Source organism: Hippopotamus amphibius, chromosome 6, assembly GCF_030028045.1.
Source record: "Hippopotamus amphibius kiboko isolate mHipAmp2 chromosome 6, mHipAmp2.hap2, whole genome shotgun sequence".
NCBI classification, from domain to species: Eukaryota; Metazoa; Chordata; class Mammalia; order Artiodactyla; family Hippopotamidae; genus Hippopotamus; species Hippopotamus amphibius.
This window is the reverse complement of record NC_080191.1, coordinates 114,468,014-114,492,120: the sequence shown is the minus strand read 5'-3', so window position 1 is coordinate 114,492,120 and position 24,107 is coordinate 114,468,014. Positions and strand designations below refer to the sequence as shown.

Below are 24,107 nucleotides of genomic sequence, written 5' to 3'. Positions count from 1 at the left end.
CTGGAGGAGGTTAAAGCTATAATCCAATTAATATGGAGAATTATTCCCCCTTCTCTTTTTACCTCTTTTTTTCCTCCTCTTTCCTTATTCTGTTTACCTCTTCCTTTCTCTCCCTTCTTCTTTCTTTCTCTCTCCTTTTCTCTTCCTTTTTCTCTCTTCCTTTCTCCCTCTCCCACTCCATACATACAGGATGCACTTGCAGCCTTGAAAACTCCAGGAGGTCCCAGCCAGCAGAAAAGGAAACTGAGTACACCACTTTCAGAAGTCATTGTCAGAAACTTGAAACTTGCTTTGGCAAATAGCTCTCGAAATGCTGTCGCTCTTTCTGCCAGCCCTCAACTGAAGGATGCCCAGTCAGAAAAGGTAGAATTAGATCTCTCATTAAAAGGACGTTTTAGATAAAAAAAATTCAAAACAATAATGGTTGACCTGTTTCTTTTATTTTCCGTGGGCAGGAAGAAGCTCCAAAGCCACTTCACAAGGTAGTGGTATGTGTTAGTAAAAAGCTCAGTAAGAAGCAGAGTGAACTAAATGGGATTGCAGCTTCTCTAGGCGCAGACTACAGGTAGTTGGGACATCTTTCTCTTTGGTGGTAATATGGCCTAAATTTATAGGGAAACCTAAAACTGTTGTGAGTATCTACAAAAAACATTATTTTTTTGCCTTTTAGTTTGTCACATTATCTACCAAATCTCTCCAATTGATTTTTTTTAAGAATAGTGATGATTATTACCGTATATTGAACACAAGACTTGTGCTAAGCTCCTTAAGTACATTGTTTTATTTAATCTATATGGCTCTGTAATATGTGTTTCTCTATAAATTAATGAATGTAACGCATTTCAAATAGCGTCTGAAATATATCAAGAACTCAATAAATTCTCCATTTGATTTTTAATTTACCACATCCTTTTAAAATACCCTTTCCCATATCAATTCACTCTTAAAAGTTTGTTTTTAGGGCATGTTTAACAAAAATATGAGAACTTATTTTGTGACACTCACTACTCTAAAAACTTGGGATGGGAACTTCCCTGGTCGCTAAGTGGTTAAGAATCTGCCTGCTAATGCAGGGGACATGGGTTTAATCCCTGGTCCGGGAAGATCCCACATGCCGCAGAGTAACTAAGCCCATACGCCACAACTACTGAAGTCCATGTGCTCCAAGGCCTGTGTGCCACAACTACTGAGCCCACGTGCTGCAACTTCTGAAGCCTGCACGTCTAGAGCCTGTGCTTCACAACAAGAGAAGCCACCACAATGAGAAGCCTGCGTACTGCAACAGAGTAGCCCCTGCTTGCCTTAACTAGAGAAAGCCTGCACTCAGCAGTGAAGACCCAATGCAGCCCAAAAAATAAATAAATAAAAATTAAAAAAAAAAGAAAATAAAAACTTGGGATCCATGAATGAGTATAATCTAAAAAAAAAAAAAAAAAAAAAAAAAATCCTTGTCTTAAAGGAGTTTATAATTTAGGTCTGAGATTAACCAGGTTTCTTAGTGATTTTCAAATTAGAGCCTTTCTGTAAGTAGTACCAGGTACTGCAGCACTCCTGAATTAAAATGGTCTTTTTGAGGATGTTTTAATTTCTGTCATTTTTACTACTTTGGAGGCTTAGATTATCAGATCCACTTTCAACCTGACAGACAAACTAGAGACAGGTCTGTAGCACAGATGGCATTAGTATCGGGGACTGAGAGATCCTCGCCTTTTCCAGCCAGTCCTCCATTGTCTGTGGTGCTCGCTTTCTGGATCACTTGTTTTCAGCCATTCATAGACAGCATCATGGATTGATTTTACATGTAAGAAACAGTTTGAGGAATATGATTAGCTTTATCTTTCCCTTTGGGAAGTCATTTCAGTTATCTTTTTTTTTTTTTACAAAGAAATGAGATCAGGAGAATGTAAAAATAAAATGTATCTGTGATAGTTATAAGCACCTTAATGTTTAATTCATCTCTTGGAGAAGAGTGAAGCTTTCTTACTTATAACTATTATTTGTATTGTCTATTTTATAGATATATCACTCTATAATAATTATCTACTATTATGTGATTATATATTATATAATTATCTATTATTATATAACTGCTATTATATTTATATTACCTATTACTGGTTGCTGAGTGCTTAGTATGAGGCAATTATTATCTCATTTCATTCTCACAATAGTTCTATGAGAGTATACATATTTGTCAAAATTGAATGCTTCCTTGGATGTGTGCTTGAGGTAAGATTTGAAAGGAACATATAGGACTTGTGTTTTTATAAGACTTAAAATGCCAGTCTTGGGAATTCCCTAGTAGGCCAGTGGTTAAGACTCTGTGCTTCCACCGCTGGGGGCCTGGCTTTGATCCTTGGTCGGGAAACTAAGATCACGCAAGCCATGCCATGCGGCCTAAATAAGTAAAATGCCAGTTCTCTCAGTATAAAAACTAAAATCTATTGCTGCAATTCCTAAATAGGATTTAACTGGTCGATTGCATTAATTTAAAGTTTGCATTAAATGTGTTCCTCAAGTGGATTTCTCAGACTTGGTAATGAATGAGAAGGAAGAGCTCGTAATATGTAGAGGTTACAATATGTATGTGTTCATAGGATAATCAGTTCTCAAGTAAAGATGTCCAAGATGTTCCCTTCCATAAGCTGGAACATCCCTTCAGTTAAACATCTAGACCAGATCTTCCCAACACATCAGATGCAGCAGTGGCTTTTTATTACAAATATTTATACAACATTCCTTCTACTAAAATGAATTTTGTAAATATTACTTACCTACTTTTATAATTTAAAAAAGGATCAGTAGAAGGTACACAATAATAGGATATATGTTTAGTACGTAAATGCCTGTGCCTAATAACACGAAAGGGAAATGGAGTATTTATGTTTTTGCATACATATGTAAGAGCACTTCAAATGCTACAGCTATGAGGCTGAAACAGGTATGGAGATTCAGATACCATGAGCAGGATTTCTGTTGGTAATATGACTTTACCAAGAGTTGTTCACATTTAGCAAAGTTTCAAGGTAAGCAAAGTACAGTCTTCTGTCAATTACTCAGTAGTTGCGTGTCTGGTGTATTAGTGTGTGTTAAAACTGCAAAACATATAAACTGTCTTTGTATGTAAAACAGGTTCTAGATTCATTTAATTATCTTTATAACATTTTTTAACCTATGTGAATTTCGACAGTCTTGCTCAAAGCACTGATCTAGACCAAGGATTGGGCAGGTCAGCCATCTCTTTTTTATAAGTAAAGTTTTATTGGAACACAGCGATACCTATTTGTTTACATATTATCTGTCGCTGCTTTCATACAAAGCAAGAGTTGAGTAGTTGTAAAGAGATTGCCCTGCAAAGCCTAAAATATCATCTGACCTTTTAAGAAAAAATTTGCCAGGGAATTCCTAGGTGTTCCAGTGGTTAAGACTCTGTGCCTCCACTGCAGGGGGCATGGGTTTGATCCCTAGTCAGGGAACTAAGATCCTGCATGCCTCACAGTGCAGCAAAAAAAAAAGAAAGAAAGAAAGTAGAAAGAAAAAAATTGCCAACTCCTGATCTGTCTACATCTACTGTCTACAGCAATTGATAGTCTGTTCTTGAAGAATCTAAGGACTCAAAGGCAGAGTTTTTGTGTTATCACAGTGGGTTGAGTAGTAGTAAACCAAGATGATTCAGACAAAAAATATTCCTCTATTTTTCTGAATTATCTTGATCATTTATTTAAGTTTTACTGTTTTACCTCACAGCAGAAATCAAAACAATTATTAGAAAGACAATTAAATTAGCCAGGGGGTTTCCACTATTATTTTTAAGGATATATGGACAGTGGGAAATAGAATGTTTGTAGTATAATTTAGGAGGTAATATCCCTTCCTAATTTGTTTAACTTGGCTATTTAAGAAGTTCAGAAATGGGAGTTCCCTGGTGGCCTAGTGGTTAGGATTCTGAGCTTTCACTGCCATGGCCTGGATTCAATCTCTGGTCGGGGAACAGACATCCCACAAGCTGCACGGCATGGCCAAAAAAAAAAAAAGTTCAGAGATATTTCTTATTTAGGAAATGGGAAGTGTGTTAAGTGTCCATAAAGAGAAACCTCTGTTTATTTTGGTGATTACATTTTACAGTTATTTTATTTCCTCCTTTTTTTTAAAAAATTATTTTTATAAATTTATTTATTTATTGGCTGTGTTGGGTCTTCATTGCTGTGCGCGGGCTTTCTTTAGTTGCGGTGAGCGGGGGCTACTCTTCGTTGTGGTGTGCGGGCTCCTCATTGCCGTGGCTTCTCTTGTTGTGGAGCATGGGCTCTAGGCTCATGGGCTTCTTTAGTTGCGGCACATGTGCTCAATAGTTGTGGCTCACGGGCTCTAAAGCGCAGGCTCAATAGTTGTGGTGCATGGGCTTAGTTGCTCCGTGACATGTGGGATCTTCCTGGAGCGGGGCTCGAACCCGTGTCCCCTGCATTGGCAGGTGGATTCTTAACCACTGCGCCACCTAGGAAGCCCCTCCTCCTTGGTTTTTACTTGATCTTTTGAAGGATGACATATTTTACTTTTTTTAGATTATTTTCGTAGGTCAAGAATATAGTAAATGGGAAGAAATCAGGTGCACAACGTAATAGCTAAGAGCTTCTACCTCTTATTCACTGAATATCCTTGCACAAATTACTTTAATCATGTCCTTCAGTTAAATGGGTAAAATACAGTGTTTTAGGACTGTTGTGAGGAATGGATGAAATAAAGCTATGTAGAATACACAGTCTATTATGGGGTGCAGAGCAAGTGTACAGTGAATAGTGACTGCCAACAGCTAGAGGAGAGATTGGACGCTTTGCCATTTCATTAACTGGAAAATACTTTTATTGTTATATCACATTTATTAAATGATGATATAGAAGAGAAAATTGAAAATTCAGGAAAGTATACAAAAGAAAGTAATATTTTAAAGAATATCCTTCTAAATATCTCTCTGCATTTATATACCTAGAGATATACATATAAAATTAGACAATGAAAGTGGAGCCTGTCATTGAATGTTTTTGCTTACTCTGGTTCTTGAAAGTTTTGTGAAGGTATTCTGTTTATAGAGAGTAATGATCATCTTAAATGAATGTAGTTATTTCTCTTGGGTATTCATCTTTTTGTGTGTTTGGTTTTTCCAGGTGGAGTTTTGATGAAACAGTGACTCATTTCATTTATCAGGGGCGACCAAATGACACTAATCGGGAGTATAAATCTGTGAAAGAAAGAGGAGTACACATTGTTTCAGAGCACTGGCTTTTAGAAGTAAGCCATACTTTTTTCCCTCCCCTCCCTGTTAATTGAAATTGTATATAAACAATATTTCAAGGCACAAACCCATTTCTCTGTATGTAAACAAGTTCAGTAACCTTAGTTAATTATATATTTCATTTCTTTGGCGTCCGAAAACTAAAATCTTTAATCCTTAAATGCTTAACGAGTCTTTAATGGGTACGCTTTCAGATTCTCTGATTCTTTTTACTAATTAAAAATATGAAAGAAAATTTTAAAATAATTAAAGGAGAATTAATTTAGCATGCCAATACCACTTAGAACTCTTTCTTTCCTGTCCTCTTTGCTTTTCTCTCTGGGTGTTCCCTGGAATGTGATTGATACCTTGGCAAAAGCATAGACATAGAATTAGATTTCATACTTTAGTGGACATGGCATTAAAAAGTGAGGACAATTTGTCATTTGATGGAATTTTTTAAGTGTCAGCTACTTTTCAAAACTAATTTTGTGAACTCTTGCAATCTTAGAACATAATGTATTGACCGTCTTTATCCTACTTATCATTTACTTGCTAAGATTTTTTTTCAGTCCTGTTTTAAAGCACACCATTATATTGCAGTGTGCCCAGGAGTATAAACATCTTCCTGAATCTCTTTATCCACATACTTATAATCCCAAAATGAGCTTGAATATCAGTGCAGTGCAAGATGGCAAACTTTGTAATAACCGACTACTCTCAGCTGACTCGACCATGAAGGATGATGAGGTAAATGATGTGGATGGTGTATGCACCCCTCTGTAAGCTGAATGTACAGTTATATATTGCTGTGAAACCTTACACTGGACTTGGTTTAAGAAATTGTAATTTTTCTCCTTCAATAGCCAGATCATTTGCCCATAGAAGAAAATGATATGGACAATATGACCACCAATAATAAAGAATCAGCAACATCAAATGGAAATGGAAGGAATGACTCTAAAGGAGGTAAAATATTTTAAATTATAAACAAAAAAATGATTAATATGTATCTTTAATATGGAATGCTTCCTTTGCATCAGATGGACAAATAAAGTTTTTTTCTATGTTGCTAAAAACAAGTAAAGCATATATTTGAGGATTGAATTGAGGTTCTATGCCAGTCATTAAGTAATAGTTAGCAAAACTTTAAGTGATTTAAGTGTGAAACCTGTGAAATGTGTGGAACTGGGTATTTTACAGAGTTAGGATGATATAGCCCTATCCTATTAAAGATAGGTGGAGTTGGTAATTTTTTAAAAAAATTTGTCTTGTGACTCAGTTTTTTTCATGACTTTCCAAAAGTTTTCTTATATGCACAATATATTGTAACATAAATTCACATGGTTTTAAAGGTACAGAAGGCAGTGTAAGGAGTTTCTCCCACCCTTTGATGTTGTTTTCTTACGGCTGCTAGAGCTGTTTTATGCCTACAATCATGAACATATGTTTTCTCCTTCCCCACTTTGAAAAAAATACATAAATATTGAACTACTATATATCCTGTTTTATACTTTGATCTTGATCCTTTTATTTAACAGCTCAACTTGTGGAGTGTCCATATTAGTACATAAGGAGCTTCTTCAGTCTTTTTCCCTTTGTTGGCAACTGTATAGTATTCACAGTATGAATGGCTCACTTTCTTTAGTCAGTTCCTTGTTGATGGGAATGTGGGGTGTTTCTCATTTCTTACTATTACAAAGAATGAATAGCGTTATATCTATAGGTGTCCTCTTTTTAATGGATTAATATTTTCTGTTTTCCTTACTCACCCTACCAGAGCTTTCCCTATCTATGATTTACCTGTTTAGTTAGTCCCATTCTGTTCATTCCACAGATGTTTATTTAGTACCTACTTCAATGTTTAGTCTACAAGGAAACCAAAGAGAAATATGTTGTGGTCTGTGTTTTCGAAGACCATAGGGGAAAATCATAAATGACTGTAATGTACCTCAGGGTGTAGTACAGAACCTGAGAGGGTCAGAAGCAGGCAGGGAGCTCTACAAAAGGATGACAACTGTGGGTCTTCACACCGTGTCTGCGAAGGGTTTCCTGGTTATTTCCTAGGCAGTCCTCGTAGTAAGAGCTGCCTTTATGTTCTGCAGCATTCATAGTCTTAGTACATTACTATAGCCTATAGTAAGTATTCAGTAAATGTCAAGTTAATAAATTTATGTTCAACCAAATCTAGACAAGATAGTTAAGGTGAATAGGGTGTGATAGAAAGGAGAAACTTATCTTGATTGATGCATCTGTGTTTGTTTCAAGCTCTGACACAGACCTTGGAGATGAGAGAGACCTTTCAAAAGCAGCTGCAGGAGATAATGTCTGCAACTTCAATAGTGAAACCCCAGGGGCAGCGGACTTCCCTTTCAAGAAGTGGTTGTAACAGTGCCTCTTCAACCCCTGACAGCGCTCGCTCTGCCCGCAGCGGACGAAGTAGAGTCTTAGAGGCACTGAGGTCCGTACCTGTCACTGATGGCAGAATAGCTTTTCTTTCTTTCCTCCCTTCCCTCCTAACTTTCCTCCTCCTTTCTCTTCTTCCAAGCAGTTCTGGAATCCTTACTTGGGGACAGGAAGCAGAGGTTTGTTTATTCCATACCAAGCAGCTGCTTCCAGTGAGGCGTGATTAATACATTTTATTACCTCCCCTGAGAAAGAAATGATTTTAAGATCCAGTTTGCCTTGTTAGAAATGGATTCAATGGACAGTCCTTTCTGTTCTTAGTATTAGAATTAAATAATATTGTTATTAAACAGTAAGTGCATGTATATATATTTAAGCACTTATTTCTTATTGGAACTACATGCATTTTGTATTTATAAATCTGTCTTCTAGGGAAGGTGATTACAGATCTTAGTGTGACGTGACTTAAGTTCAGTGGAATAAGTTCATTCTTTCCTTGATAGAAAAATCTCTAATTGTGTGATGAATTATGATACTTATATCTTGAATTGATTAATTGAACTATGCATTTATCTACATTAACTGTATATTTCATGAGGCTGTTTATTTGAGTACTGAGCAAAAATGTTTTTTTGTTTAATAGATTTCAGATCATCGTGTTTTATTATTTTAGAGAGCCTAAATCTTGTGCCAAAGTCAGAGTAAATAAATAGCCATTGAGAATAAAGGGCCATCTTCCTTGTATTTGAGGTAACTGAATGCTTTGGGAGTACCATCAGCTTTGGCAAATTATTTTTACCAAGAGTCCGTGTATATGTATATATACATTGAAATATTCAGTATATACATTGAAGGAAGATATTGGAATTCTATTTACTTTCCAGTGGAATTGTTACAGTTATACCATAAAACATGCTTCACCCTAGTTCACTGTAAGGCTGGTCTACCTTAGACTCTGGGAGGTTTGGTTCCCAGTAGCCAAAAGGACCTTTTTTTAAGACAGCCTATAGATAGTACATTTCCCGTACTAGCAAAGTAACCAGGTTTCTAAACATTACCATTTTACGCTAAGCCTATGTAATTAAGATAAATCCTTTTTTAAAAAAAATTACTTATTTATAGGCTGCGTTTGGCCTTCATTGCTGCACACAGGCTATCTGTAGTTGTGGAGAGCAGGGGCTACGATTCATTGTGCTGCATGGGCTCCTAATTTTGGTGGCTTCTCTTGTTGCAGAGCATGGGCTCTAGGCACACAGGATTCAGTAGTTGCAGCACACAGGCTCAATAGTTGTGGCTCATGGGCTTAGTTGCTCCGCGGCAGGTGGGATCTTCCTGGAGCAGGGATCGAACCTGTGTCCCCAGCATTGGCAGGCGGATTCTTAACCACTGCGCCACCTAGGAAGTCCCAGAAGTCACTTTTTTAAAAGCAGCAATCATTTTAGAATTTTTTAAAATTTCAAACGAGAGTAAACTTTTCCTTTGAAGTTTTAAATATATGGACATTCAGTCAAAATATGTTTCATTTTCTAGGTAAAACAGTAAGTTTCTGGAAGAAACATTTTAAAAATTAAAAAGTTCACTTATCCAATAAGTATTTTTAAGTGCTTACCATGTGCTAGATGGTGGACATAGAAAGGTGAACCACCAATTTACAGTCTAATTTACAGAATTTATGAGTGTGGATTTTATGGTTATTAAAATTGTGACTTTTATTCCTTAGGCAGTCTCGTCAAACAGTACCTGATGTCAACACAGAGCCCTCCCAAAATGAACAGATCATTTGGGATGATCCTACAGCCAGGGAGGAGAGAGCAAGACTTGCCAGCAATTTGCAGTGGCCTAGTTGTCCCACACAATACTCTGAGCTTCAGATTGACGTTAAAAAATTGGAGGATTCTCCTTTCCAGGAGCCTTTACATGATTCAGAAATTGCTGAACAGGGTAACAAGAAAGAAATCTATTTACTTGTATTAAGTACATGTTGACCTCTTGAAAATAAACAAGATAAGCACCTCGTGATTCTCTGAATTGTACACGCAAACAAAAAACTTACTAGATGTTTTTAAAGTTTAAACCCAAACCCTAGATTTGGGTTTAAACTATAAAATAAAAAATCAGAAAAATAATTGTTAAATATAAATTGAGGTAATTTATGAGTAAGTTGAAAACTATATTTGACTCTTAAATTTGAAAATTGAGGGTTAGGCATTTTTTTCCCCCAGACATTTTTCCAGTCCTTTTTGCGTTTGTGTAGTTAATGCTTGGTTCGTCTTCCAGTCATCTTATCTTCATTTGTCGTCTTCTAAATTCCACCCAGCACATATCTACATTTGTTCTTTGGAGTTGTATGAGCTTCTTTCTGAATTCCCTAGTTTTTTCTTCCTTGGACTTTTCCTTGGAAACAAAATGTTTCCTATCTCTCATCATTGGTCATCTTTACCCCACCCCCCCTTTCTCTTTCACATCACATGATTATTTCTCTATGCCAGGTATATAGATTAATCACTGCATCTGATTTTCTCCAAGTGTAGAATTGCTCTCATTTTTGGTTTGCATTTTATCGATGAAAATGTGGTATTTAAAGAAAGGGTTAGAAAGCCCACAGATAAACCATTTGCCCTTTTAAAGCTAACTGATTGCATTTATTTATTAGCTCTAGAAATAGGCTACTTCTTTTGCATGTACTTTTTACATTCCAGAATTTGTGTTTAATTTTACCTTGGCTAAGACAGATGAGAGTATTTCCCAGACTTTGTTCTTAGTCGTGTTTGGATAACATCACACTGCAGCATTTTATTGCCCTCAGCTGTCTGTGATCCTGAGAACATATGTGTGACTGAAGCCCCAAAACACCCGATCTCTGAAGAACTGGAAACTCCAATAAAAGACAGCCACCTGATCCCTACGCCTCAAGCCCCCAGTATTGCCTTCCCCCTAGCCAACCCACCTGTGGCTCCACACCCTAGAGAAAAGGTTTGTTTATCCTTACTATGGTGTTAAGGCTTTTGGATATTGCTGTTATGCTGCATTCAGAATTTATTGATGTCAAAATCAAGGGTTCGTCAAACGTTGAAAACTGCATTTCTTTGCATTCTATTATTATTTCTGTATTTGATAACTCAGAAGACTAAGTAAAATGTCACTATAAAAGAACCATAGACCTGATAACTTTGTTAATGTTAATTTTTTCTAAAATAAACTCTTTCATTCCAGATTATAACGATAGAGGAGACTCATGAAGACTTAAAAAAACAGTACATATTTCAGTTGTCATCTCTGAATCCTCAAGAACGTATTGATTATTGTCATCTGATTGAAAAACTAGGTACAAGTATTTTACTTAGGTCAAAAATGTCCCATATAGTAACCTTATTCGGAAGTCAAATTTAGCTAATTATTGATATCATTTGTAAGCTGTAGAAATTGCGATTAAAAAGATGGCTGACTTGTCTCAGGCCATACACTGAGTCAGCAGTAGAACTTTGATTTTATAAAGCTCTAATCTAGGATTTAAATATGTAAAGATTTAAACTGAAACCAACCATTAAGAATCTTGTGGGGCTTTGAGCATTTGTTCATTGTTGAAACCTTGGACAAAATCAATGGAATTATAGACTTAAAATATAATTAAAACTACATTTTTATGAAGTTGAAGGTACAGTGATGTCCAGACAGGAGCTCCTCTTCATGCGATGTTCTTATTCCACTAGTCAGGCTCTCCATCTGACACCATTCTGGAAGCAGCATACTAGAAGGGTAAACTTTTTAGCAGCTACATTTTAAAGAGAAAAGGAAACAGGTGAAATTAATTTTAAATATATATTTCATTTAGCCTAGTATACACAAAGTATTATATTCAATGTGTAATTAGTATAAAATATCAGTGAGATAATTTGCCAATTTTCTTAGTAAGTCTTTGAAATCTGGGATATATTTTACACATATAGCACATCTCAATTTCGACTGGCTGTACTTCAGGGGTCCAGTAGCCACATGTGGCTGGTGGCTACTGTATTGGACAAAGCAGCCCTATAGAGTTAAGAACGTTATTGGAAGACAACTTAATTTAACAGCTTGACCTAGAGAAAACATTAAGAAACAATGGTTGGTTTTAATAGTGGCCCTGAATCATCAAGAAAAGATTAAATGTCATTTAGTGCTCTCCTTTTAAGGATGTGGAGAACTATGATATATGCTTTTTTTCTTTAAAGATTTCTGTCAGATACCATTGTACACTTGAGAAGCTATAGTTTTTTGGAAGCTTTACTCACATGGAACACTTTGTTTCCCAGTCACATAGTAAATTAGATGGAGATTAGTCAGAATTGTTAAGATTAGTCAGAATTGCCAAACTTTACCTAGAGCTCACCAATGGAACACTTTCACATGTCTGACTTCTATAGATTGTTCCATCTCTGTAAACTCTGGGCAAGATTATTAGCAGCTAGTAGAGACTTGTCTAGAAGAGGACAGAGAGCAGAGGCAGATGAGTGCAGACTGTGCTGAACTGGGAGTCTGTGACTAGAGGGCTTTTGATATTAGAATGCAAAGAGACCCATCATTGTATAAATGAAGCAGCTGTGGCCAACTGATGTTCATAAATAAATTGGTCTGTTAGGTTGTCTGGGTCACAGAATAAATTTCTTTTGTAGAATCAGATATTGATATTAATAATGGAATTTTTACTTTACTGTTCTTTTGTCACTGTGATTCTGTACCTGTGTCCTCATGTGTAAATTGCACATAATAATAGTACATTCATAGAGTGGTGAGGATTAAATGAGTTAATACTTTCAACAGTTCCTGGCATGTATATAGTTAAGTGCCCAAAAAGTGTTGTTGCTATTATTAGAGTAATCTGTAAAGCATGCGTAGAATTCCATTGTTTTGTTGAAATCTTAGAAAGTCCTTGATACCATTCTGCCTAACCTCTAAAGTATAAATCAAAAGCCATGCTTTACATAAGCTTATATTTACTTATGCCTTCTTTGCTGAAAGTCAGACTTTATAATACATATCTGAGAAGAGGGTTCAGCTCCCACCTTCTCCTTCCTCTCTGTTTACCTAGCGTGAGTTTTCCTCCCCAGCTTCTAGGTTGGTCTGCTGACCTTGTTTCCTCTAAAAGTAGAAGAAAATTTTTTTCTTCTGCTTTTAGTCTGTAGATGCCTCCTCTTGACCTCCATTTCCCTGGTTATGCATATTCAGTGCTTGAAAATTGCTATGGTAGTTGAGAGAGACTTAGGAGATGCAACAACCAACTGTGGTTTGTTGCCCTTGTTTGTATTCTGTTTCTTTTTATAATTTTAATTGTAACAAACCAGTTTCAGACAAGCAGGAAAATTTGAACAAGGATTTAGTATTGAGATAGCAAAGAATTTTTATTAATTATATTAGATCTGATAATGGCATTGTAGCTGTATGAAGAAATTTCCATATATTTTAGAGATGCATACCAAATACATAGGGTAGATTAAAATATCTGTATTTTGCTTTACAATTGTTAAGCAAAAAAGGGGTAAATTGAAGTAAGGGTAGTAAAATTTTGATAATTTTAGAACCTAGGTAGCCAGTGTATGGGGGTTTATTCTACTGTTTTATCTACTTATGTATTTTAAATATAATAAACATTATTTTATAAAAATATATATGTAACATATGTTAGGGGTTTTGTTTATTTGGTGCATTTTGTTTATAGATAATTTCTCTGCATAGTTGAGGTACATTTTCCCTCAGTTAAGAATCAATAAAGTACCAGTTTTTCTCTAACTAAGGTGGATTAGTGATTGAGAAGCAGTGCTTTGATCCCAACTGTACACACATTGTTGTGGGACATCCACTTAGAAACGAGAAGTATTTAGCCTCAGTGGCAGCTGGGAAGTGGGTACTCCATCGCTCCTACCTTGAAGCTTGCAGGACTGCTGGGTGCTTCATGCCGGTATGTGTGCAAATTAATGTAAAGGGTTGTTTTTCTTTAAGAGTAAATGTCTTAATAACTGATTCCAGCATATAAAATATTAAACTAATTATTTGAAATATTTTGGTTCCTAACTGACCATCGCAGTAATATCTATCATGTAGTTTTTGAAGTTTTCAATCAAGATCCCTTAGGGATCTCTCTTGTATAGACAGGTAATCAAGCTGTTAATACATACTCCTCTGAGACCATGTCCTTCTGTGAAGTTCATCTTACAGTAGGTGAAGCCCACTAACCTAAATATTACCAATTGCTAAGATACAGTTATCTGTTTCTTAGAAATGTGGGCAGTATTTTTCTGATTTCTAATTAAAAGCCAGATGTACTTGACTTTCATATGAAGCCAAATTAATCTACATTTCCTCCATGCTCATAAACTGATGCTTATTTAGTATTCTCTGTATTTAAAGGAATGGAATGTATAGCTTGTAACTCTTATTAGATTGTGGACTCTTTGAGGACATGTTGTAGAAACTCAAAAAGTTTGTTGGACTAATTCTCTAGGAAGAAGACTATGAATGGGGCAGTAGCTCCATACTTGATGTTTTGACTGGAATCAATGTACAGCAACGAAAACTAGCACTTGCAGCAATGAGATGGAGGAAAAAAATCCAGCAAAGACAAGAATCGGGCATTGTTGAGGTATTAACATATATAATTATGTAGGTAGTGTAAATGGCATTCGATGTCTTGACTAGTCCAGTTTTTGGGTTTTTTTTAAGAGAATGTGCTTGACAAAATAAGAATAGTTCTATTTGTCTTTTATCCTTTGATTGATATACTTAATTTGGGCATTCTAAATTGAGCTTAGTGTTGAGTTCTAATTATTCTAATTGTGATCAACAGTAAGATATATGTAATGATGTCTCTCTTAAAAATCATTTATGTATGTAAAATGTGACCTATATTGTATTTCTTCCAAAGAATCTTTTCAGCATCTAGCTTCAGGGCTTCTCAACTTGGGTCCACAGACTCTCCCAAAGAGGTTTATAGATCAGATTCAGGAAGGCTATATACACTTTGTTTTGTTTTAATTTATTTTTTATTGGAGTATTGTTGCTTTACAGTGTTGTGTTAGTTTCTGCTGTACAGCAAAGTGAATCAGCCACATGTGTACATATATCCCCTCTTTCTTGGATTTTCTTTGCACTTAGGTCACCACAGAGCATTGAGTAGAGTTCACTGTGCTATACAGTCTGTTCTCATTAGTTATCTATTTTATACATAGTAGTGTATATATGTCGATCCCAATCCATCCCACCCCACCATTCCCACCTTGGTATCCATACATTTGTTCTCTACATCTGTGTCTATTTCTGCTTTGCAAATAAGTTCATCTGAACCATTTTTCTAGATTCCATAGATGTGTGTTAATATATGGTATTTGTTTTTCTCTTTTTGACTTACTTCACTCTGTGTGACAGCCTCTGGGTCCATCCACATCTCTACAAATGACCCAATTTTGTTCCTTTTTATGGCTGAGTAATATTCCACTGTATATATGTACCACATCTTCTTTATCCATTCCTCTGTTGATGGACATTTAGGTTGCTTCCATATCCTGGCTATTGTAATCATGCTGCAGTGAACATTGGGGTGCAGAAAGGCTATAAACTTTGGATGGGGCAAGAAATACATCCTTAGTTTTAACTACCCCTAATTGAAAGTTAGCATTTCCTTCATTATACGTCTCAGCAACAGATCACAACACTATTAACTGCACTATGATTTTGCCCCACAGAAATCAGATATTTTGCTTGCATTATGGTTGCAACTTGAAATATTGTTTATCTTTATCACAACTTTAAAATTATAGTACATACAGACCTCCCCAGCTCGCGATGGTTCAACTTTATGATGGTGCAAAAGTGATACACATTCAGTAAAAACCGCACTTGGGATTTTGAATGTCGGTCTTCTGCCAGGCCAGCACTGTGCAGTGCGGTCGTCTCCGGTGATGCTGGGCAGTGGCAGCAGCCACACCGCCCGTGAGCCACGTGATCATGGGGGTGAACAACCGAGGAACCTACAAGCATTCTGTTTTTCAGTTTCAGTGTAGTATTCAATAAATTACATGAGATATTCAACCACTTTATTATAAAATTGGCTTTGTGGTAGATGATTTTGCCCAACTATAGACTAATGTAAGTGTTGTGAGCACATTTAAGGTAGGTTGGTAAGCTATGATGTTTGGTAGGTTAGGTGTATTTAAATGCATTTTTGACTAAATGGTATTTTCAACCCCAATGCTATGATAGGTTTAATATAGAAGCACATCTATTGTGTCACAAATTTTTAAATAGTTTGATAATTTTCAATAAAATGGTTTCTTTTATAATACTTTATATTTTATTTTGGACATTTAAAACACATTGATATGGTATGGAAATTACATCTCAATAAAGCTTGTATTTTTTTAAAAATTTAGAGATCAGATCCATAGGTTTTACTAGGCTGCCAAATGGGTCCATGACTCACAAAAAGGTTAAGAACCCGAGTAGTATCATCTTTTGTGTTGTATTTTGAGTTCTCTGCTGTCTTCAAGTCCCTGTTAGCCTTGATTCCTTTTCTTTTAGAAAATTGACTTCCATTAATTGTTAATTCTGTACTTAAATATTTTATATTTCCAATTTGTAAGCATTTTCAAGAGAAATATTAACGGAGTCTTCATCTAATCTAAGAAGCTGTGCTTTAGGCTCTTATTAATTGTAAGAAAAAAATGCTAGAAAAGACTAAACAAATGTCAAGTTGCTTTGTTTTAATGTTACCTAATCATTAAGTCATTTTCCTTCATTCTTCAAGTATTTATTTCGGGCCTACACCAGGGACTCTGTGTTTTCACAGTATTCTGACCAAGACAGTTATCACTGTGTCCATCAGAAGTAAAGGTTATAAGATTATTCACTGACATAAAATTAAGTCTACAGAGAAAATAATGTATAATGTATTTTTTGTATTATTTTGTCATTTATTTTCCAGATAATTTCAACACTGATTTTTTTTTATTTGTAGGGGGCATTTAGTGGGTGGAAGGTTATTTTACATGTTGATCAATCCCGAGAAGCAGGATTCAAACGCCTTCTTCAGTCAGGAGGTGCAAAGGTTTGTATTGAATCAACTTACTGAATTTTTTACAACAGTTATTTCTAACCAAGGTTGCTGTGATCAGTTCTTGGTTTTTTGTACCTTGTGAAGTAGTAATCTTTATGTGTAGATTATGCAGTTGAACTACTTTGGAACACGGATAGATTATGATGCTTTTTGTTTTTTCCTTAGGTGCTACCTGGTCATTCTGTACCTTTATTTAAAGAAGCTACACATCTCTTTTCTGATTTTAATAAACTGGAACCGGATGACTCAGGAGTTAATATAGCAGAAGCTGCTGCCCAGAATGTGTACTGCTTGAAAACAGAATACATTGCTGACTTTCTTATGCAGGTTTGTAAGATCCTGTCCTTGATCTCCTTGCTACCAGAAATGTGCTTGTATGCATAGAGATGTAACTACACAACAAAACTCTCGGCTTGTTATTCATGGAATGTTAATCTCCTGTTAGTCTGCTCTATTCAGCTTCTTTCAGTTTCAGTCTGTTTTTTAAAATAATGAACACATATGTAAACATTTAGCCTGGAAGTTAAATATGAAGCTAAATATAAAAATTTGGGTACCTCTAAAAGCGCTCTCTAAAATGTTGGAATATAAAGAAAGCAGAAATTGATTCCACAAGTCCAAGGAGAAACATTTACCCAAGGGTCCTTTTTAAATTTTTTTGACCTTTTGCTTTGTTACAGTGGAAATACCTGTGTTAGACAGTCAGAGAAATCAAGCACTTGCTACATGGAGGGCTCACTATACTCCTGTTCAGAATTGGCCTATGTTGGGTGATTTGAATGGGCAAAGAAAAATCTTGACACCCGAGTGCCTAAGATGCCATCGGGAATCAGCAGGATATGACACATGATCGTAAATGTCTTACTACAAGGGCTTTCAAACAGATTAGTGTAGGAATAGAGGGAAGCCAAAACTAACCTGCTTTGTTATTGTTGCTGCTTGTGTTTGGGAATTGGCCAGGGTTTAGAAGAAGGAATGCCTGAAACATGCATACAAAGCCTCTGTCATAAAGCAGTGGGGTGTATTTTTATTAGGAAGTAGTAAACCAGTACTAGCTCTCCATGAACATTTAAGTAACTTTTTAAAAATCTCTATTTGTTGAGACATAAGACTTTAAAATATTACCCATTGGGAAAAGGGCAGGGGTTGGGGGATGTAGAGAACCTCCCATACCTCATCCCTCCAGAAATTCCTGATCGTTTCAGGGATACAGCTGCCATCTAAGATGGACCCAACGTAGATTAATTGCTTAATTTGTGCTGTACATGTGTTTATACATGTGCTATATTGTGTTTGTACATGTGCTATAGTTTTGGCGTATTTTTTTTCTTACATATAAAAGAGTGTACAGAAAATATGTCCTCGTTAAAAAGTAGCAAAATGTCATCCAGGTGTCCAGGATAAGAAATAGAAAATTGCTAGTCCCGTAGGAGCTCCCTTTTGCTCCTTCCTGGTTGTTCATGTCGCTGCCTTTCTCAGGGTCGTAATGTGTGTCAAATACTAGATGTCTGCAGAAACACTTTGGGAGAGTGAGCTGCTCTGCTTTTCTGCATATGAGCTCATCATTGCCTAGCTCTAGCTCTCAGGAATAGGTCAAAACAGAACACTTCTGTAGGGTGAAGCAGCAGGCTAAGGAGGGGAGAGCAGCAGCTTCATGTCAAGTTCATGGCCAAGATAAGCCAAGTACACATAGGCCTCTGAGATAGGCTCACCCCAGTGTTCTGACTTCAGGTTAGAAACTAGATGCAGTGACTGCAGGGATCGTGGTGATAATGGCTTTCAGCATGTCTTCAGTCATGTTGCTGCAGTCTGGTTGTCACCCTCTGTCTACTTCTGTACTCTACCATCATCCCAGGTGCTCCATTCACGGCCCTCTGTCTCTTTTCTGTTGAATCTCTTGTTTCTGGATCCCATGTCATCCTGATCTGCTCTCATTTTGATGGAGGTCTTTTCTAGTAACTTCTTGAGAAGGAACACATGGGAGGTAAATTGTTTGAGACTTTCTATGTGTGGAAATTCTTTTTCCTGTGCTCATTCATACTTGACTGATAGTTTAGCTGGGTATCAAATTCTAAGTTGGAAACTGCTTTCTCTTAGACTTTTGATTGTTTGTCTCCTTGCTTCTAGTATTGCTGTTAAGTAGTCTAAAGCCATCTGATTCGTAATCCTTTACATGTAACTGTAATCTAGTTAGGAAGTTCTTTTTGTCCCAGTTTTCTGAAATTTCAGAATGATACACTGTCATAAAGAGCTGTTTATATTATGTTGGGCATGTGGTGGGCCCTTTCCAGTCTGGTAACTTCTCTCTTTGAGTTCTGGGAAATCTTGCATAATTTCAGTGATGAGATTTTTTTCTACTTTCTGTTCTCTCTGTACTTCTGTTATTTGTATATTAGATTTTATTTTTCACTTATTTTTATCTTCACTTTTTGAGAGATTCTTGCAGTTCAGTCTTCCACTCTACTTCATTTTGCTATCATGTTTTAGACCTTTTTCATTTTTTGAATTTACATTTTATTGTTTTAATATCCTGTTTTCTTGTTTCATGGGTATGATACCTTCTGTGAGCTCTCAGAGGATTTATTGATGTATTTTTTTTAAGTTTTCTTATCTCTGCATAGTCTCTACTTCCACCAAGCTGTGTTTTCCCTTTATTTGGGTTTTTATCCTCCATGTTAGAAGAATTTATCAGGTATCTGGTAATTCTTGGCTTTCTGTCCATGGTTTAGAGTAGGGGGTAAAAAGCTGATTAGAAGTACTGAGCACAGTTGGGTCTTGTCCATTTTGAGCTGGGCGAGATGGTATGGGTGGACTAGTTATTGGATACCTCTCCTAGATTCATAACTTTATGTGCTTCTTCAATTGTTTCATTTTTATCCAAAGAGGAGTCTTCCAATCCTCCTAAATGATAAGTCTGGGCACTTTTTTTTTTTAAATTGAGATACAATTGGCATATACAATTAGTTTCAGGTGTACAAAATGATGATTGAATATATGTATATATTATGAAATGATCTCTACAATAAGTCTAGTTAACATCCATCACCATACATAATTACATTTTTTTTAATCTTGTGATAAGAACTTCCAAGATTGACTCTCAACAACTTTCAAATATATCATACAGTACTATTAACTGTAACCATCATGCTGTGGATTATATCCCCATGACTTATTTATTTTATAACAGATTTGTACCTCTTGACCACCTTCATCCATTTTGCCCACCCCTCACCCTGCCTCTGTCAAGTAGCCACCAATCTGTTCTCTGTATCTATTGAGTTTTGAGGGTTGTGTTTTTTAGAAGCCACTTATAGGAGATCATACAGTATTTGTATTTCTCTGACTTTTTTAATGTCCATCCATGTTGCCACAATTGGCAGGATTTCCACTTTAATGGCTGAATAGTATTCCATTTGGGGTGTGTGTGTGTGTGTGTGTATGTGAACATTTACCAGTTTTCTTTATCCATTCATTCACTGCTGGACCCTCATGTCTTGGCTGTTGTTAATAATGCTGCAGTGAACGTGGGAGTGTAGATATCTTTTTGAGTTAGTGTTTTTGTTTCCTTTGGGTAAATACCCAGAAGTGGAATTGTTGGACCATATAATAGTTCTATATTTAATATTTTGTGGAACCTCCATACTGTTTTCTAGAGTGGCTGTACCATTTACATTCCCACCAGTGGCACACAAAGGTTCCCTTTTCTCTGCATCCTTGCCAACACGTGTTATCTCTTGTCTATTTTTATATTAGTTATTCTGACAGGTGTGAAATGATATCTCGTGGTTTTGATTTGCATTTCTCTGTTGATTAGTGATGTTGAGCACCTTTTCATGTACCTGTTGGCCATCTGTATGTCTTCTTTGGAAAAATGTCTATTCAGATCCTCTGCCCATTTTTTTTTTTAAGAACTTTTATTGAGATACAGTTGACATACAATGAACTGCATATATTTAAAGTGTACAATTTGATTTTTTTTTCTTATTAGTAATGTATGTATGGCAATCCCAGTCTCCCAATTCATTCCCCCCCAACCCTCCACCTTCTCTGCCCTTGGTGTCCATATGTTTGTTCTCTACATCTGTGTCTCTATTTCTGCCTTGCAAACCGGTTGATTTGTACCATTTTTAAATTAAATTGAAAGGCACTTACCCACTCCTTTGTGGTGGTGATTCATTTTTGTGTTCTTCAGTCTGCCATGTTGCCAGAAAATTAAGTTTTATTATATTTACAGTTAGAGGAAAAGGTCCTTTTATGTTGGAATATGGTTGTGAGCAAGAAAAATGCAAGGGTGTTGGAGTCAAGTGGAGAAGTATGTAAATTTTGGCTTTGCCACCTGCTAGTTATGTAACATTGTGTTATTTAACCTTTTTTATTTTATTGGTAAAATGGAGAATAAAAAACACCTATCTCACATGTTTACTGGAAAAATTTTTAAAGATTTTCAAAAATTTACACTAAACATAACATCTCATACTTAAATGATAGCTATTAACTGTATTTTACCATATTTTCCATATTCTGTATTTAATACATATTTTACAGATGAAAAACCATTAAGATCTGAGCTAGGCCCACTCTGCCTGAGCTATAAACTCATTTTTCTTTTTTTTTTTAAATTAATTAATTGATTTTATTGGCTGTGTTGGGTCTTCGTTGCTGCACATGGGCTTTCTCTAGTTGCAGCGAGTGGGGGCTACTTTTCATTGTGGTACGTGGGTTCCTTATTGTGGTGGCTTCTCTTGTGGAGCACGGGCTCGAGGTATATGGGCTTCCGTAGTTGTGGCACATGGCCTCAATAGTTGTAGCTCACGGGCTTAGTTGCTCCACGGCATGTGGTATCCTCCTAGGGCAGGGATCGAACCCATGTCCCCTGCATTGGCAGGTGGATTTTTAACCACTGAGCCACCTAGGAAGTCCCTCATTTTTCTGATAAAAGGTGAAATTTTGTTACATATAATCTGTTTGCTAAAGGTGACAAGTGCTAAATAGCTACCTTGAAAGACAAACGTTTATAAGTTTTTGGTCATAAAGCAGAGCAAAGGAATCTATTACCTAATTAACAGTTTGAAACCTGAAAAAAATGAACAATGTTGGGTTTTCCCCCCTTTTATAGGAATCCCCTCCTCAAGTAGAAAATTATTGTCTACCAGAAGCAGTTTCATTTCTTCAGAATAATAAGGAACCTGGATTCTCACAAAAGAGGAAAGCTCCTACAGAGAAAAATAAAATCAAACGACCTAGAGTACAGTAATGGTATTTACTCAGTTACCGAACATTAAATGTTTTTGAAATTAATAGCTTGAATGTGACTGTGATGGATTTGTATAGTAATTTAAAGACAAGAACCTGAAGAACCCTGCTTGAAGTTAGTTTTTAACACCTGAAATTTTAATCATTGAAATATTAACTGTTCCTGGAAAGTTACCTGAAATAACAAAATGCAGCTCCCTCAGCTAGCTTGTCATTAAACCATATTGATATGTGTAAGGGGCTTTTTGTTTATTTATATTCTTGTAAATATCTGAGTCTGTAGCTGAATGGAAGTTTTAAAAAGCAAGATGATAGATTTTGCCTTAAAATATATGCTTTAATTCATAACAAGAAGGAAGTTATCAATTGGGATTTATTCATATTTTCCCTGATGTTTAGCTTCTCACCATTTTATCTCTTTTTAACAGGAGCCTGAGCACAGGTTTAATGAGGGACTGAGGCTTTAAACTTAAGTGTGTGTGTGTGTGTGTGTGTGTATATATGTATATGCATGTTTGTACAGATCTCCATGATGCTTGCCAAGTTTGGGCACCAAAACTTGGAAAATAAAGAAATAAAGAATAAAACTAGTGACTCAAAGTAGTTGTTCAAATAGATAAATTTTTAAAAAGAAAAACATTCTGGTGTACATTCTCTTGTGGAAGCAATAAAAGATTTGTAAAACAGCTTAAAAAGTGAATCTAGTTATGTTTCTGATGTTGTTTATGTAGGCTGTTGTCCAGTGGGTTAAAAAAAAAGGAACTATAATATTGCATTAGCCTTTATTAATTTTAAACCTAAACACCAGATACTACATGCATGACCACAATCCCCTTCTGTTTGACTGTAATTTTGATGTAAACTGTTCAGTTCCTAATAATTCTTTTAAAGGCAGTTAGATGGTGATGGATTAAAGTCCTAAACCTGGACATCAAACCCCTGAAGTTTTCATCAGATTTTCCTCTCAATGGAGTAGAGGTTATCCCTGCCCTTAACAACACAAATTCCTACAACGCCGAACAGGTAGCATTGTTATATAAACTGTATTCCTGTCCCTTCCCCAAACCAAAAATACACAGGCCTGGGTTTATTAGAGCCATTTTGTGTTGGCTGGGTCCTTTCATTGGCAGTTTGCAATAAATTTCTCCCTGAATTTCACTACTTAAAAATTCTTTGAAATAGTTACTCTTCAAATCTTCTTGATGAGCACACTGTTGACAAAACAAATGTTATTCTCCTATTTCTCTATCCCAGAAAAAAAATTAATGTACCATTTTCTTTTCTGCCAAGATTATGAACTGTTTTTTCAGTTCAACACACAGTTTACAATTTTAAGGCTCCAGATCTCAGGTTCTCTTGACTTTCCAGAATCTGTCTACACCCTGCATAAATCATTTCAACTCAGTTCATTCTATAATGAATGGTTAAAACTTGAAATTTCTCATCTATAAAATGAGGAGCTAGGAAATACGCTTTATCTTAAAGTTTACCTTACGGTGGTGTTTATGGAATGCCTTACCCTCGCCCCCAAAGGTGGAGAGAGTGGAAAATATAGCTTTTATTTTAAAGGATTTAGATAAATTCTTTTTTTTTTAATAAATTTACTTATTTATTAAAAAACATCATTTCAACTCAGACTTTGACTCTTACACTATACATGTCTTAATGCCAGCAGGGTCTTCTTACATGCAAACAATTCCAAGCATAGGTAGATATCTCATTTAAAAAGTGAAGGAAAAAAAAACTTTCCTTGATTATTCTTATTTTCTCCTTAGAATTACTACAGTATTTTAATCTGTGCCACTTAAATTAGCATCTTACATTCTTCCATGAATTTTCTTGTTCATTAGTCTGACCTGATCACCATTCATTATCCAACAAATCTGACACCAAACCACTTAGAGCACATGCTCTCTCAGAGCGCTTACAGAGGCAGGAGCCTCAGGGCAGACACAGCACTCAGTTATACTCAGATTTAGTATTTATAGTATGGGCTGAATCGTGTCCTCCTCGACCCCCCCCCAAAGAAAATTTCATAGATTGAAGCTTAACCCCATACATGACTGTACTTGGAGATTGGGTCTTTAAGGGGGT

At 36.0% G+C, this 24,107-nt stretch overlaps 1 protein-coding gene across 2 annotated transcripts in view; it reads left to right on the top strand.

The window, feature by feature from the left end:
* The window catches only part of TOPBP1 (DNA topoisomerase II binding protein 1), a 58,860-nt gene extending 36,610 nt beyond the window's left edge, over nt 1–22,250 (top strand). For both annotated transcript variants that reach the window (XM_057738056.1, XM_057738055.1), the window contains 14 exons: nt 190–363; nt 456–565; nt 5,160–5,283; nt 5,870–6,016; nt 6,133–6,235; nt 7,535–7,727; nt 9,393–9,613; nt 10,479–10,645; nt 10,886–10,997; nt 13,444–13,607; nt 14,151–14,288; nt 16,659–16,748; nt 16,923–17,084; nt 21,877–22,250. In XM_057738056.1, coding sequence (XP_057594039.1) covers nt 190–363; nt 456–565; nt 5,160–5,283; nt 5,870–6,016; nt 6,133–6,235; nt 7,535–7,727; nt 9,393–9,613; nt 10,479–10,645; nt 10,886–10,997; nt 13,444–13,607; nt 14,151–14,288; nt 16,659–16,748; nt 16,923–17,084; nt 21,877–22,014 — 2,043 coding nt within the window. In that variant the 3' untranslated portion in view covers nt 22,015–22,250. The remainder of the gene's footprint in view (nt 1–189; nt 364–455; nt 566–5,159; nt 5,284–5,869; nt 6,017–6,132; nt 6,236–7,534; nt 7,728–9,392; nt 9,614–10,478; nt 10,646–10,885; nt 10,998–13,443; nt 13,608–14,150; nt 14,289–16,658; nt 16,749–16,922; nt 17,085–21,876) is intronic.
* Nucleotides 22,251–24,107: the final 1,857 nt, after the last annotated feature.